The 17,037-nt window shown below is 46.1% G+C and overlaps 1 protein-coding gene across 2 annotated transcripts in view; it reads right to left on the bottom strand.

Annotated features, from left to right (window-relative positions):
* The window catches only part of CRHR1 (corticotropin releasing hormone receptor 1), a 131,648-nt gene that overhangs the window by 50,140 nt on the left and 64,471 nt on the right, over positions 1–17,037 (bottom strand). Inside the window, exon 3 of one of the 2 annotated variants that reach the window (XM_019500696.2) lies at positions 2,222–2,341. In XM_019500696.2, coding sequence (XP_019356241.1) covers positions 2,222–2,341 — 120 coding nt within the window. Of the gene's footprint in view, positions 1–2,221; positions 2,342–17,037 lie in introns of those variants that run through there. The other variant, XM_019500703.2, reaches the window with a different exon arrangement.

The raw sequence follows: 17,037 nt of genomic DNA, 5'->3' as shown, positions 1-17,037 counted from the left end.
CCAGGGGCTGAGCTATGATGCTTGCCAGCTCTCTGAGTACCCTTGGATGTAACCCATCAGGGCCAGCTGACTTGAAGGTATCCAGCCTGTCAAGGTGTTCCTTCACGAGGTCAGCTTCGATGGAGGGCAAGGAATCTCCCTCACCTGGGCCTCCCTGACCCACAGTGGGCAGGGGTGTCCCATGGGACTGGTGAAAAACTGACGAAAAGTATCCAATTAGCAAGTTGGCTTTCTCCTGGGCATTGGTTGTCAGTTGCCCCATTTGGTTTAGCAGGGGTCCAATGTTGCCCTTGCTTTTCCTCCGGCTCCCCACATATCTAAAAAAGGACTTTTTATTGTCCTTGATATTTGTAGCTACCTGGAGTTCCATTGCAGCCTTAGCTTTCCTGGTTTGCTCTCTGCAGGTCTGGACCAGAGCAGAGTATACCTCCTTGGTGGTGGTTCCAGCCCACCATCCTTTGTAGGTCTTCCTTTTAAGATGCAGGAGGTCTGCCAGTTCCCTGGAGCGCCAAGGGGGCTGCTGTGTCCTTTTGCTGCCTTTTCTCTGAGATGAGATGGACTTTGGTTGCACATCCAGGATTGCTCCCTTGAGGAGCAACCACTCATCCTGAACATCCTTCTTTGGGTTGTGGCCTTTTAGGGCCTCTCTGACAATCCTCCTTAGCTTTTCAAAGTCAGCTTTTCCAAAGTCAGGACGGGATTCAATACTGACAAGTGCAGGGTACTGCGCTTGGGCAATAAGAAGCAGCAGCATACCTATAGGCTGGGAAACGTCCTTCTTGTAAGCACAGTGACAGAAAGGGATCTTGGAGTTATTATCGATTCCAAAATGAACATGGGCCGCCAATGTGAGGATGCAGTCAATAAGGTTAACTGCACCTTGTCATGCATCCACAGATGCATCACAAGCAGGGCCAAGGAAGTGATCCTCCCCCTCTATGCGACATTGATCAGGCCACAGTTGGAGTACTGCATTCAGTTCTGGGCGCTGCACTTTAGGAGGGATGGGCCAGCATCGAGAGGGTCCAGAGGAGGGCCGCTCGCCTGATCTGGGGACAGCAGGGCAGACCCTACAAGGAGAGGCTATGGGACCTGAACCTGTTCAGCCTTCACAAGAGAAGGCTGAGAGGGGACCTGGTGGCCATCTATAAACTTACCAGAGGGGATCATCAGGGAATGGGAGAGACCCTGTTCCCCTGAGCACCTCCTGGAGTAAGAAGGAATAATGGCCATAAGTTGTTTGAGAGTAGGTTCAGGTGGGACATTAGAAGACACTACTTCACAGTAAGGGCTGCTAGGGTCTGGAACCAACTTCCAAGGGAAGTAGTGCTGGCTCCTACCTTGGGGGTTTTTAAGAGGAGGCTTGACGATTACTTAGCTGGGGTCATATGAGCCCGGTATTCACTCCTGCCCAGGCAGGGTGTTGGATTTGATGATCTACTCAGATCCCTTCTAACCCTACATCTATGAAACTATGAAACTATGATTGACTGGTTGATTGGGGAGCCCCTGACAGTTGATCTCAGTCTGGGGGGGCTGGTCCCTCCAGACTGATATCGACCGTCAGAGGCACTACAATTGGGAGTGGCAGGACACATGGGGAGTGGCTGGGTGCGGCGGCACGTAGGAGCGCAGGAAGCACATGGCTGGGCTGAGCTGTGTCCCCTGTTGCTGGGGCCAGGCTGAGTGAGTGGGATAATCCCTGTCCGTGCCCCCTGCCACAAGGTGAGTGGGGTCCTGGCTAGGCTAGGCCGGGGTAGGGTTGGACCCCAGATCAGGATGAGACTTAGTGGAAGGGACAGTTTAATCTGTTACTGTGGGGTTTCATGACCCGTCCTTTGAAATAACTATCAGAGACAGGATATCACTCTGGTCAGTCCTTGGATGTGAATGACTGGGTCATGCAGTGAGAAAAGCTTTTTCTTTGTCAACCAGCATGTGGTCTGAAACATCTCCCTTACCCACTACCATTTGGCTCAATCCAGGGGCATGGTGGGTGACCCCTCTTATACATTTACATACCATGGTGGGTGCTCACTTCATAGGAGATACCAGCTCCTCAATGCCAGGAGTGGGCTTTTCTTTTTCCCTCAGTGATTTGTGACCATTTCACCCCCCTGCCTCCTGCCTTTGAGCAACTGATTCCAAACTCATTTGCAACATCAATGCCACTGGTGTGGCTGCTCCCTGCCTTTCCCCTGGTCAGTCCCCTCTGCCTTACTTGTAGTGTTGTACCGCACTCCGTAGAAGTATTCAGGGCAGGGGCGAGCCACCAGCTGCCCCACAGCACTCCGGGGCCAGCATGTACCAATCAAGTCTATTGAGGCATTGCACTGGAGTCCTGAGGGATAGAAGGAAAAAAGGAGGCAACATTAATAGAGACCCTGGGGTCAATCTCATGGCACTTTTCTGGAATGAGTTGAACAATAGCTTGTTTAAATTAGGGTGTTCTATAAGAAATTCCCCCTATAAAGGTAACAGATAATATGGAAAAGTAAAGTATACTGTGTTAGTGTAGGCATCATTCAGGCCAGATTGCAGTGTTTTATACATATAATGTGCGTGTGTCCATAGAATATAACATGTACAACAGCAAAATATCTTATTTACATCTCAGGAATAGATATGAAGCAGCATTCCTGTTTAATGCTAACATAATTTGATCATTAACATTCTACAGTTAGAAAATGTGTGTTCAATAGAAAATGAAAGAGATTTAAATTTATTGCAAAGCATTTATACTTACTGAAGACATTAGTGCTGAAACAAGTAGAGGCACTATTTCACTGTTAGGGTGGCTAGGATCTGGAACCAACTTCCTAGGGAAGTGGTCCTTGCTCCTACCTTGGGTAAATTCAAAAAGAAGTTGGATGAACACCTGTCTGGGGTCGTGTGATCCCAGTCTGTGCTCCGGCCAGTGGCAGGGGGTCAGACTAGATGATCTGTTCAGGTCCCTTCTGACCCCTAACTACTATGAAACTAAGTGCTTTGTTTCTTTTTCCCTGCATTTCAGTTATTGAAAACCCCAAGTACCACAGAATCATCAGTAAGATTTTGAGCTCAGTTATTTCAGTTCTATGTGGGACATCAATGGAGTGGGGCCTGATTTTTTTGCTGATGTAAGAGCAGCAGAAACACTTGGTGTTTCTTGTTCCTCCCTGTCTTCTATTTCAATCTCTCTGTATTCCACATGCAATAAGGACCTTATCCTTTTTCAAGATTTGGTTCATCTTGTTCAACTGTGTGTCCTCTGTCTCTACATATTTCCAATAGCTTATTAGTAGGGACCTACCAAAATAATGGTAGAAGTGCACTGCACAGTGGCTCCTTTAATCTTGCAGTTTCCCCAGTCTGCCCCCACCCCCAATTGAAGGAGGGGCCCCACCACTCACTGCTCACTCCTGATCAGTGGGGAGGCAAAAACCCTGGTTTTAAATATGGTGTGGATTTTGGCTCTCGCTGCTGATTGGCCGAGGTGCCCTAGCAGCCCTGCTGCTTGCTGCTGACTGGCTGGGAGGCAAAAACTGCATCACATTTAAAACTGTGGTTTTTGCCTCTCTGCTGCTCAGAAGCAAACAGTGAGGCCCCTCTGCCAATCAGGCATGGGGGTGGGGAGGAGGCAAGCTTGGGAAACTGCAAGACTAAAGAAGCCACCACGCAGTGCACTTTGGCCGTGATTTCAGTAGGTCCCTACTTATTAGAAATCCATAGGTTTATTATCCTCTTCCCGTTTAAAGTGACCATTTTCATTTCTATAATGGAATTAAACAAGAGTGTTTGTTCTACCTGAGGCTGTATCTGTTTCTTTCCTGTGCCCAAAATCGTGTTTACCATAGTTCTCAGCTAGACATTACCAAGCAAAACTTGCTTTCCAGTGTTTTGTAGTAGTCATGATTCATTGTGGAAAGCTAAGGGTATTATTGGAATGCTTACTGGTTGCCTCTGTTTCTGGACTGCATAGTCTGTCTTGACATGTCCCGGTAGTCTGTAACAGTTTTTGAACAATGCTCTACCAAAAGCTATAGACAACACTCCACTGAAAGTGCTAGTTTCTGTCCTTGATGCTTCCTCCTTTGTGCTGAGGAGAGAAAGGAGAAAAATATCTCCTGCCACAAAGGGTTTAGTTTAAGCAAAAAAAGGAGAAAAAAGTTTATAGTTATGGCTTAGCCTCATTTGCCTATCAGAGCTATCTGCTCAGTGGCTGTCCTTGGCTTCCAGATTTTACTAGGCTGCTTAGCATGGAAATTAGATGCATCAGATGCTAAATGCATTAATGCGTTCTTTTCAAATCCACCCATATTTTAGAATTCTCTCCCGGCCTGGTTTCTGAAAACACCTCTTCCAGCACTAGCAGAACTATCTGTAACACAGACATACTAAGGTTCTGCACAGAGTTACACCAAAAGATTCTGAGGGGTTTCCTCCGTATGGCTTTGCACTAGTTTAGCAAGTGATTCACACTCTATCTGGACACCTTGCATTTGGTTTCTTTAACAACGTGCAGGCTCTGCAATTTGGAACACAAGCTGAAGTGGGGATGATTTGGAGGAAGACACCAGGAAGCTCCACGTATGTCCTTATTTGGGAATTCATGCCTGACCAGTAGATAAGTTTTCATAGTTTCTAAGGTCGGAAGGGACCTGAACAGATCATCAAGTCCAGCCCCCTGCCTTGGGCAGGAATGAGTGTTGGGATCATAATACCTCAGCTAGATATCTATCCAACCCCCTCCTGAAGACCCCCAAGGAGGGGAGAGTACCACCTCCCTTGGGAGCCCATTCCAGAGCCTGGCAGTCTTAACCATAAAGTAATGCCTCCTGATATCAAGCCTAAACCTGCTTTTTTATTAGACCAACTTAAGCAGTTGGAACAACAACAACAACAACAACAAAAAAAAAATAGCAAGCTTTTGGGTTTAAAAACCCTTCATCAGGCTGAGGAAGTCTCTGCAGTAGGTGTGTGACCAGTAGACACTCCTGAGCATGCCATAAGTATGCCTCTATTCCCAGGTGCAAAGCATATATTCTTTTAATGAAATCCTGCCTCAAATTGGCAGGGATTACAGCTCTGTTACCTTCATGCCAGATTACATTTTATAGGGTATAGCTCATCCCTAACCTGCCAGTAAGGAATGATTTCCTGGGACACCTGCTCCTAGTGATCTGGCCACCCCTGGAGTACAATTCATGCCACAGTCTCTAGCTATTCATCCAATTCTGTGCTCCCCCAAAGACTCCCTTTGGAGATGCAGGCACACATACTGCAGTGCATTGACAGATTCAATCTAGTGTTCCACAAAGCCACATGTGATGTACTCTGGAAGGCTGGCCCTGCTCAGGGTATCTGCCACTAGCCATGTCTTTTCTGAACAGTAACTGATGCTGACATCATAGCACTGCAGTTTCAAGAGCATGCGTTGGAGTTGCTCGGTGCACTGAGGAGTGTCTTCTTCATAATGCTTTCTAACAGCTTGTGATTAGACTGCACATCCACCTTCTGTCCCAAGGTGAACTGGTGGAATTGCTCCATTCCAAAGAGCACCACCAGCAGTTCCTTTTCTATTTAAGCATATCCTCTTTCTGTATTGGTCAGGGCCTACCTGGCAAATGCTGTGGGTTGCTGGTTCTGCATTAATGCTGCTACAAGGCCTCCTTTTGAGGCACCACACTGTAGCTATAGTTGTCGTGCTAGATTGTAATACTTCAGGACTGGTACCTTCAGGGCTAGGGACAGACATTATACATAAACTAGTTTAAGTGATCAAAAACTTGTTTAAACTTGTATTAGAAGAGATATTCAATGCATATAAACCAGTTTGAAAATGGCTGAAGCCAGGTTGAGATAAACCTGGTTCAAAGTAGCATCAGACTTAACTGATTTGGGTCAAACCGATTTATGCAATGTCTGTCTCAGACCCCTTGCTGGTTTAAGATAAACCAGACACCCCCAGCATCCTGGCATGCTGTATGGGCTGGGCTGTCTGCTCCACAGCAGAGCTGGCCCCTCCCCTCTGCTCCCTGGCTGGAGCTCTGGCAGAGAGTGCAGGCATCTGCCTGGCTTCCCCTTGCTGCCCCCTGCCAAGCAGGGATTCTTCCCTCTCCTCTATACCACATGCTGGCTACAGTCCATGCTGTGATAGATGGGAAAAAGGCAGACAGGACTGTGTCCTTTTTGGAGCTAATCAACAGGTAGTTGGCAATGTCCCTCCTTGGAATGTTCTCTTCCTTGGAAAAAGGTGTTTAAGAGGAGCTTGAACGAATGAGAGGGACTTTGTTTTCTGGTGTTAAATGCTGATAACAACATGGGGGACCTAAATCAGAGTGCCCTGTGGGGGAATGGCCACGCCCCCTCAGTTCAGTATTGTGGAAGGGCAGGGAGGGCTGCTCTAGTGCCCCCCCGGCTTCTAGCTTGAGCCATTGCAGCCATATGCCTGCATTTTTTTTCAGTCCAGAGGGGATGTCTGTGTGGTTACAAACTGGTTTAGCTTAGCCAGATTAGACTAACCTGCAAAGATTGAATCAATTCAGGCTCAGGATTTTTGAATGTCTGTTTCTAGCCCATGTGCATCAGCTGTCTCAAAGATTTGCAAGCCTCTGACAAATGTGTACAGAATCTGGATAGCTAGCCAGGCCTATAAATCTGCACTCCCTTCACGTATTGTGGTCTGGGCATCTCCTTAATGGCTGTCAGTTTCACAAGGTAGATCAGAGTCCTGCCGCGGTCGGAAGTATCCAGTGTAGAGGAACTCACTTCTCCTCAGCTTTAGCTTGTCTGAGTTTAACTTAACATTCTGCCTTTACCTGTTTAGGAGCTATCTCAGCTTAGCAACATGGTCATGAATAGCCTCTTCCTTGCTATCTCCATCCTCCACAATCAGGATGCTATCTGCTACAATCCTGATTCCTGGAAGTCCCTGCAGTGCCTGATTCAGTCTATGCTGGGTCACCTCTGGGGTGGGCCAGAGGTCCACAGGCATTCATGCCCAGTGGTGTCTGCCACAGGGTGCTGCAAAAATTGTCAGATGGCTTTAGAATTCACTTAGCTCAATATGCCAAAACTTACTTTTTACATCACAAATCATGAATACTTTGTCTTTGACAGTTCATACATAGGCAGTATGTCCTTGAAAGAGTGCAACAGATAATGGCTTCTGTTCAATACCCTGTTCAGGGGTTCTGGATCTATACAGATCCTCAGTTTGCAAGATAGTTTTCTTACTACTAGCAGGTTGCTGATCCAGTCGGTGCTAATTTCCAATAGTTTTACAATGTCCATTCTTGTCAGGCTTGTTAGTTCCATTTTGAGTGGCTCCACCAGGGCTAGTACTCTTCATTTTAGCAGTAGTATAGGCTGTGCTTGCAGGTGAATTCCAAACTTGAGCTTTCCCTTTAGGTGCCTGTTTTCCTCAAATACATCTTTGTACTCCTGTAAAATATCTACCAAGGATCACACTGTACTTCTGCCCTCCTATCATGTGGAGGATATTCTGCTGTTGCAGTGAGAGTAAGTCCATGGCTTGCACTGCTTGGTCGCCTAACAGTGGACCACTTTCTTCAGTGTCAATCACTATGAACTTCAGGTGGTACTGTTTTCTGGATTTTGTATTGATAATCTGTATTTACCCACTGGTTGTATAGCTGTTTTATTGTACATCACCAGTATCTGCTCACATCTCTCCAATTTGATATCATTGCTGTGTAGTTCTGCATTAATTACATTGCAGCTGGCACCACAATCAAGCTGCAATCTGACTGGTTGCTGCTTCACTATGTTGCAAATATGGCAGATGGCTGTTTAGCAGTTTTCATTTGTAGTGCCTGTATGTTCAGAGTATTTGGGTCTGCTAAAATCATGGAGAAGACTTCATCTTCCTTATAAAAAATGTCGGTGTCCTCCCCTACTGCATGAATTGTGGCTTGATTTCTCTTGGGGTTGTCACAGCACTGGAACACAAAACGGTTGTTCCCAAAGCCCAGGCATCTTGTCCAGAATCTAGAAACTTTTTCTGTCTTGCATAGTTTCCTGCAGTGCCACACTGCGGCCTGGGGACTACATTCTCAGTTCACCTGTCTTTTTTTCTTTACATTGATCCCGTGTATTTGTTCCACACTAGCAACTGTTTTAATTCTTTAGATAACTCAGCTGCTCATAAAATTTGAACAGACTTATCCAGAGTCAGATGAGCCTCTCTCAACAATCTCTCCCTCTGCTTAGGATCAGATGTCGCACAAATAATTCCATCTCTTGTAAGGGAGTCTGTTATGTTCTCAAGACTGCATGTGGATGCCAATGTTTGCAGCTCAGTAACATAACTATCTATTCCTTTTTCTGGATTCTGGTTTCTGGTTACACAAACAAACAAGCAAACAAAAAACCCCCCAGAACATTTCCACGCTCTTATTTTTTCTGGAGTCACAGTACTTATGAAAACATCTTCATCAGTTGCTCTATTGTATTGGGCTCCTCAAGTAAAACTGGTGCATTCACTTCTCTTTCCTTTGTCCCAATGAGGTAATGGAAAAGGTTTACCTTTATTTTCTCATCTTTGCCCACCATGGTAAACTGTGTACAGTCAGCTCTTCCTTCCATTGCTTCCATGCTACTGCCAGGTTCTTTGCATGGACATCCAAATATGCAGGAGGTCTAAGTCCCACCATGCTTCCTTTCTTCACTTTGTGGCTGATTTAAATCGCATGCTCTTTACTCTGGTTCTCATCGGTTCCCACCTCTCATGTGGTTCATGCTTAAGAGTATACCGTGCAGTAAGGGGTGCTGTATGGACTGCAGGAAGTTGGATCTTTATCCTAAGACCTGTGTGCCCAGTGCTGCTGCTTACAGGCATGAGGTGCCCTGCGTGCTCAGAGCAAAATACTTGAAGCACATGGAGCTTCCTGCTGTCACCCTTCAAATTGTCCCCACTACAGCTTGTGCTACAACTTGCAGGAACCTGCAGGTTGTTACAGTTTCTAATGTCTTTTTCCTGCTTCAGTATATGTTACTTTGAAAGCACTCTCAGAGATGTAACTGGGCCAGACCATGCCTGGGGCAATCCTCCCTCCCCTTCCCCCTGTACCTTTTTGCTCTCAAGGCTTTGGAAGGAAGCAGCACACAGGAGCAGCAGTTGATGTTTGCTGCTGCTGAGAGATGTCAGTTCATTTTTTTTGCTGCAGTTTCCATGTGGAATGGGCAAAAAACCTTTAAGTTTTGGTGGCAAAAAATGGGGTGATATCTCCTCCCAGTGGCAGGGAACTCTACTGCTGCTCTGTAGAACTACATTTTCCAGAGAGCCCTACAGTCACTGACATACACCCCTGCTGCTGCTTGTTGCAGAGTCCAAAGCCAGGAAGTGCAGGTGGAGAGGAGAACTGGGGCGTAAAGTGCCCAGTCCATCCTGGTGCCCCATTTCCCTCATACTCTGCTCACCCAACTATCCTTACAATACTGACCAATATAAACTACATGGAAAAAGATGCTCTTATTTTGGAAGTTACATCAATATAACTAATTTTTTTGATCTAATTGATTTGTTATAACTGCCGGTACATTTTTCCCACATGGATAAGTTATTTCACTTTACTGTAAACCTTTCCTAATTAGTTAAGTTAGCCAAAGCATACCCAATTTAAATGAAAGCAAGAGCACATGAAATTCCACATGGAATCAGAACTTGTGGTAAAGGGGATATCTTTTATTAGACCAACTAGATTTTTGCAAAAAAAATCTTTAATTGCAAGCTTTTGGGCACAAGTACCCTTTTTCAGGCATAGGAGAAAAGTTTGTAAAAGTTCGCCTGGGTAGAAATGAAAGTTCATATTTCATAGGAGAGTTGAAGGTGTGGTAAAATCTCCTGTTTGGAACAGTTCATTTTATATGCAGATTAGGCTCAGAGAAAAGTTGGAATAATCTGCTTATCTCGAAGTTGTCTGGTGGTAAACAGGATGTAGTCATATTTCTTCTTGGTTATGGTGTTTTAAATTTCACAGAGGAGTAAAAATATGGAATGCTCTTATGGGCAACCATTTCTTAGGTGGCAAGGTATCTTTGAGCTCTGTGATGATGCAAATTACCTCAAAGAAAGGCAGTAGCAGGGTCTCAGGTTTCTGGTGCTTGTGCCCAAAACCTTGTGCCTGAAAGCTTTCAGGCTTGTGCCCAAAGCTTGCAAAAAATATATTTTTTTGGCAAAAATCTAGTTGGTTTAATAAAAGAAATCACCTTTACCCTGAGTTTCGATTCCTTTTGCTGCTAGACCAATACGGCTACAACCTGGATACCTGAGAGCATCCACATTGCATTTTGCATGGGCTTAACTCAATCAGCTTATAATTGTGCTGTAGTGAAACCAGGGCACCTACAGCTGGACCAGGTCTAAACTGGAGAATAGGATGGTTGCCTTAGAAGAAAGAGATAATGGATTCAGCTTACACCTCCTTACAGCAACATGAATAACACTCAGGGAGCAAGCACAGAGAAATGCAGGCTTGCCCTCAGCTCTCTAGGTAAGTGGTGGAAACCTTATAATTTCTGTCACATCACTGACTTGGGAAAAGATCTCACTGAATGTATCAAAGTATGGGGCTGAATATCTTGCATGTGGGGGGACACACTGAAAATCTGTTCAGGTTTTTTTTCTTCTCCTTGTATCTTGAGTTTCTCAAAGATCTGGTTTTTTAATAGGAGCAAAGGACTCTGCAGTGTGTGCATCTGTGAGATGTAAATAATCCACGTATCTAGCAAGGAAGAGGGTTTGCTCAAGGAGATGAGAGCCTGTTCATTTTTCTTTGTTCTTCCTTTATGCAACCCAGAGGATGGCTAAAATGTGATTACACAGGGTAAATATTATACACCAGTCCAGCATTTTCATGCCTCTTGGTCTCAGCCTTGAAAAGATCAGCATCACCTCAGGAGTGACAGGAGGGCAAACTCTGAAATGACACCTCCAGTCTTCCCAAAACAAACCTCTCCTTAATGATAACAGGATTTTAGTATGGGGAAATTGCACCCATCCACTGGATGGCTATAGTGTGCTAGTGTAAGTGCGTGAGCTCTCTAAGGACTGGCAACCTTCATAACATTGTAGGCAAACCCTCCTCTCCATGCACAATTCATTCTCCCCAAGCTGAGGGGTTTGGAGAGAAAACAACCCACCCTGTGATATGCTAGTGAAATTTTTAAGTATGTGGCTGGAAGATGTTCACACGAGGAAGAAGGCATAAATGTCTGAATAGAATAGAATAAAATGAGTTTGGCTTCTATGCTTTTGATGGAGTTCTTGCCTGTGCGGATTACAGAAGTCCACCACTGGGTTTAATGGGACTCAAATTTGCATGGGGGTTTTGTTGGTCCCTTTAACTGGTGTTGTGGGGAGGATTGTTTTCTGAGATTCTCCAGGTGACAACTGTCACAGAGCGGGGTCAGCAGACAGTAAACTTCAGAAAATTTACTAGGTATCCCATAAAAATGCCCTTTTGTGACCACCCTCATCATGCTGTGAACAATACACAAAGAGATGATGGTACTTTCTGGGGAATGCAAAGAAACCAAGCCTTTCTGCAGTGGGAACATTGCCAGTGACCTCAGTGGGAACAAGGAGGGCCAGGAGAATTGCTGAATCCTCCTCAGCTCTGTAGGCTGCCACGGTTTGCTGGTAGGAGATCTGACAAGGTGACTGATGTAACCAGTTAGTATGCCCTTACCCACCATAGCAGCTAGCCTCATCCATGGGGCATGTCTTGCCTGACATTATCAGGTAGGATGGGCTACATCTCTCCTCCGAAGGTAAGCGTGTGGTCTCTTTCAGGTTGACTGATCTCCTCCGGCGGGCTTTAAACTAGGTTCGTTGGGGGAAGGGGAGGACAAGGATGGAGGGATCCACAGAACACTAAACCATGAGATACCCACTAGATCAGCCCAGGTAAGTATCAAAGAACCTATTAGACAGGAGTATAGGGGCGATCCGGGGGTAGCCACCAGGGGAATTAAATGTATATATACAAATGCCAGGAACATGGGAAACAAGCAAGAGGATCTAGAACTCTTGCTTGCGAGCAATAACTTTTACCTAGTGGGTCCAACGGAAACCTGGTGGGACTCTACTCATGACTGGGTAGTAGGAATAGAGGGCTATAGGTTGTACAGGAGAGATAGAGAAGGGAAAAAAGGAGGGGGTGTTGCTCTCTATTTCCAAGAACAGTATGCATCTTCCCTAATCAAATTGGGATCAGAGGATGAACAAGCAGAGACACTGTGGGCTAGGATCAAAGCGGGTCGGGGGGAAAGGGACCTGGTGGTGGGGGTCTTCTACAGGCCTCCGCACCAGGAGGATGAGCTAGATGGAGAATTTTCCAGACAGGTCTCAGAGGCTGTGCAGTCTAGATACATGGTAGTCACCTTAACTACCCAGACATATGCTGGGAGGAACAGTCAGCTAGATCTAACCGCTCACGCAGGTTCTTAACCTGTATTCAGGACCTCCACCTAAGACAGGAGGTAAGGAGTCCCACCAGGGGTAATGCCTTGCTCGACTTGGTGTTGGCCACAGGGGATGACCTGGTGGGGGTCCTGCAGATTCAAGGCATCTTAGGGGACAGCAATCACCAAATGATAAAATTCACTATCCAGAGAAGGGCAGACACTATATCTAGCAGGACGCAGGTGCTAAACTTTAAAAAGGCTGACTTTAATAGGCTCAGGGGATTGGTTAGCAGGGTACTAGGAACCAAGAGCCTAGATGCTTTGGGGGGGTCCAGGTGGGGTGGTCATTCCTTAAGGATACCATTCTTTCAGCTCAGAGTGAGACAATCCCATGGCAGAGAAAAGGGGACAAACGGGTCAGGAAGCCCCTTTGGCTAACCAGGGTCATCCAGGATACCTTAAGGGCAAAAAAAGTAGCATACAGGAAGTGGAAACAAGGGGTAGCTAGCGAGGGGTAGCTAGTACATTTCCTTGGCCCGCACCTGCAGGCAGTCAATCAGGAAGGCCAAGGCAGCTCTACAACTTAGGCTAGCAGCAGGGATTAAAGACAATAAAAAGTCCTTCTTTAGATATGTTGGGAGCAAAAAGAGGGTGCAGGGTAGCATAGGACACCTACATGATGGGCAGGGGGCTTAGTGATGGATAGCAGGGACAAGGCAGAGGTCATCAATGAGTTTTTTTGCCTCTATCTTCGTAAATAGGAATCTAGACGAACCCTCAATATACATCATGGACAGCAACAAAGAGAACATCAGCTGACCCATGGTCAGTGCCAATATGGTAAAAGGACACTTGGAGAAACTGGACGTGTTTAAATCACTGGGACTGGAGGGACTTCACCCATGGGTAATGAAGGAATTAGTGAGTGTCATATCTGAACCACTAGCAAGGATATATGAGCACTCATGGTGATCGGGTCAGGTCCCGGAGGATTGGAAGAGGGCCAGCGTCATCCCAATCTTTAAGAAGGGAAGGAAGGAGGATCCGAGGAACTATAGACCAGTCAGCCTTACCTCTATCCTGGGGAAAATCTTAGGAAAAAGTTATCAAGGAACACATTTGTGGGAGCCCACTGGCTAATGTGATATGGAGGGGCAACCAACATGGGTTTATAGCGGGCAGGTCCTGCTTGACTAATCTAGTTTCTTTTTACAACAAGGCCACCAAATGCTTAGATGCAGGAGTTGAGGTGGATGTTATGTATCTGGACTTCAAGAAGGCCTTTGACACGGTATCCCATACCATCTTTATTAATAAACTGAGGAGATTTGCCATGGATGATTACATGGTAGACTGGGTAGCGAACTGGCTCAGGGGTCGCACTCAGAGGGTGGTGGTGGATGGGTCAGTGTCAACCTGGAAAGATGTGTGCAGTGGAGTCCCTCAGGGCTCAGTTCTGGGGCTGGTGCTGTTCAACATCTTCATCAGTGATCTGGATGAGGGGGTGGGAAGCACCCTGTCCAAATTCATGGATGATACAAAAATATGGGGTGAAGCTAACACCCTGGAAAGGAGGAACCAGATCCAGGCTGATCTCGACAGATTGGGGAAGTGGGCAGAGAACAACAGGATGCAATTCAATAAGGACAAGTGCAAGGTGCTGCACCTAGGGAGGAAAAACTGCCATCATACCTATAGGCTCGGGGGAGACCTCAGCACCACTGAGGCAGAAAGAGTTCTTGGAGTCACTGTTGACTCCAGGATGAACATGAGTCGCCAATGTGATGAAGTAGTTGGCAAAGCCAATCGCACTTTGTCGTGCATCCGTAGGTGCTTCACAAACAGGTCCAGGGAGGTGATTCTCCCTCTCTATGCAGCACTGGTCAGGCCACAGCTGGAGTACTGTGTCCAGCTCTGGATGCCGCAGTTCAAGCGGGATACGGACAACCTGGAGAGGGTCCAAAGAAGAGCCACTCATCTGATTGGAGGCCTGCAGGGAAGGCCCTATGAGGAAAGGCTAAGGGACCTTAACCTTTTCGGCCTCTTTAAGAGAAGGTTGAGAGGGGACCTTGTGGCAGCATACGAATTCATAAGTGGGGAGCAACATGAAGTAGGCGATGATCTGTTTACCAGAGCACCCCCTGGAACAACAAGGAACAATGGCCATAAGTTATTGGAGAGTAGGTTTAGACTGGACATTAGGAAAAAGTTCTTCATGGTCAGGGTTGCCAGGATCTGGAATGGGCTCCCAAGGGAGGTGGTGCTCGCTCCATCCTTGGGGGTCAAGAGGAGACTGGACAGGCACCTGGCTGGGATCACATGATCTCAGGTTTGGTGACCCTTTTCTTGCCCCCCAGGGCAGGGGGTCAGACTAGATGGCCCACTGAGGTCCCTTCTGACCCTGGAATCTATGAATCTGGAATCTATGAATCTATTATAGCCCAAGGTGGAGTAAGAATGATTTCCTACACCAGTTCAGACTAACTGTCCATACTCACTCTACCCATGGCTGCCCCTGACACATCAAAGGCAGACAATGAACTCCTTTAATGGACTCAGGTTTTATAATCCTGTGAGGATGAGCCCAAAAGGGAGCATGCCAAACTGCAGGTGTTTGTACTGTCCATATATCTACCTTAATTCAGTACTGGTATCGGACTTCGCGCTCTCCAGAGGCGGGGAGGCTGACCATTTGGCTGCATGAAATATTTTCTTTCATTTGCTCTAAATCTGTTAGCTGCTGTTTTTCATGGGACAGGGGAAGGACAGAGAAGACTCATCAGTTTACTGTTATCACCCTGTGTCCAGTCACTCACCACTTCCTTTTCAAGACCCAGATCATGGATACATCTATCACCATAACCAGACATAAGTGCTGACCCTTTTCTGTGCTTTTCATCATACTAGACCAGTGGTTTTCAGCCTCTTTTTATTTGTGGACCCTTAAAATTTTTTGAATGGAGGTGCAGACCTCTTTGGAAGTGTTGAATGGAGGTGTGGATGCCTCTGAACTGTAAGTGTGGGTATTCACATACTTTTGATTGTTCCTAGTCATCTTTCACAGACCCATTTGACATAGCCAGCAGACCCCAAGGAGACTGAGGACCACAGGCTGAAAACCACTGTATTAGGCAATTCTTACTCTTCTATCTCATCTTAAACCCTTAGCAGTCTTTGAAAGCAATATCATATAATAGAACTCTGTAAACTGGTACTATTCAGAGACACTCCTTAGGAATGCTAATTCACCTACAATTTCAGCTTCCTAACTTGGTAGGCAACTTCCTCCATACAAGGAAACTCCTCTTCATAGATTTCATAGACATTAGGGCTGGAAGGGACCTCAGAAGATCATCGAGTCCAGCCTCCTGCCCAAGGGGCAGGAAATCAGCTGGGGTCATAGGATCCCAGCAAGATAAGCATCCAAATTTCTCTTGAAGGCGTTCAATGTGAGTGCTTGAACCACCCCTGATGGCAGGCTATTCCAGACCTTGGGGGCTTGGACAGTAAAGAAATTCTTCCTTATGTCCAGCCTGAAACGGTTTTTCAGTAGTTTATAACCATTCGACCTTGTCATCCCTTGGGATGCTCTGGTGAACAATCGTTCCCCCAAATCCTGGTGGACACCCCTGATAAACTTATAGGTGGCCATTAGATTGCCTCTGAGCCTGTGCTTTTCCAGGCTAAAGAGCCCCATAGCTCTCAGCCTGTCGTCCTGAGGTCTGTTTTCCTGATCTCTGATCATGCGCGTGGCTCTTCTCTGGACTCTCTCAAGCTCCTCCACATCCTTTTTGAATTGTGGAGCCCAAAACTGGAAGCAGTACTCCAGCTGTGGCCTTACCAAGGCCCAGTACAATGAGAGAATGACGTCCCAGGATTTACTTGAGAAGCATCTATGGATGCAAGCCAGCATTTTGCTCACCTTACTAGTTGCAGCATCACATTAAAGGCTCATGTTCATCTTGTGGTCAATAATGACCGCCAAGTCCTTTTCATCCATAGTGCTAGCTAACGTAGCACTGCCAAGCCTATAAGGACGCTGCAGGTTTTCCCTCCCAAGGTGGGGAACCTTGCATTTTTCGGTGTTTTTCATTTTTCTTGGTGCCTGTCTTGTTTGAGCCTAGCAAAGCATTTTTTACACTTTCATAGCTCAAGTCTTGTCCACACTAGCAGTTTGTATTGCTTTTACAGTATCAGTATAATCAGGATATCATTACAACCCCTACTAGTGTAGACATACTTTGGTACAAGAATGGCAGGTACCAGCTATTCCTGGAAGGGAAGTGGAATGAACCCCCCCAGTATATGTCACTTTTACTCCACTATAAATATGTCCATGTGAGGGGTTCAATGACACTCACATTGACACTTCACCTGAACAGGTCCAGCTGAATTTCTTTTGTTAAAGGAGGTCCTCCTTCCTATTCCAGCTTGAAGGCATTGTGGAGCAAATGTTAAAACTTATCTCCCTTTGCTTTCGTCCCCATGTAGGTGGTTTTGTTCATGGAGATGGTTTTCATACAGTGGTATAAAATGCAGTTTTGTTAGTGCACCTATATGCCAGTAAACTACACTACAGTGGATTCCTCTTATTGGAATCACTTTGGGAAATGGTGATTTGATTCT

The sequence above is a fragment of the Alligator mississippiensis genome, chromosome 4, assembly GCF_030867095.1.
Source record: "Alligator mississippiensis isolate rAllMis1 chromosome 4, rAllMis1, whole genome shotgun sequence".
Classification (NCBI taxonomy): Eukaryota; Metazoa; Chordata; order Crocodylia; family Alligatoridae; genus Alligator; species Alligator mississippiensis.
This window is presented reverse-complemented; position numbering and strand designations above follow the sequence as displayed.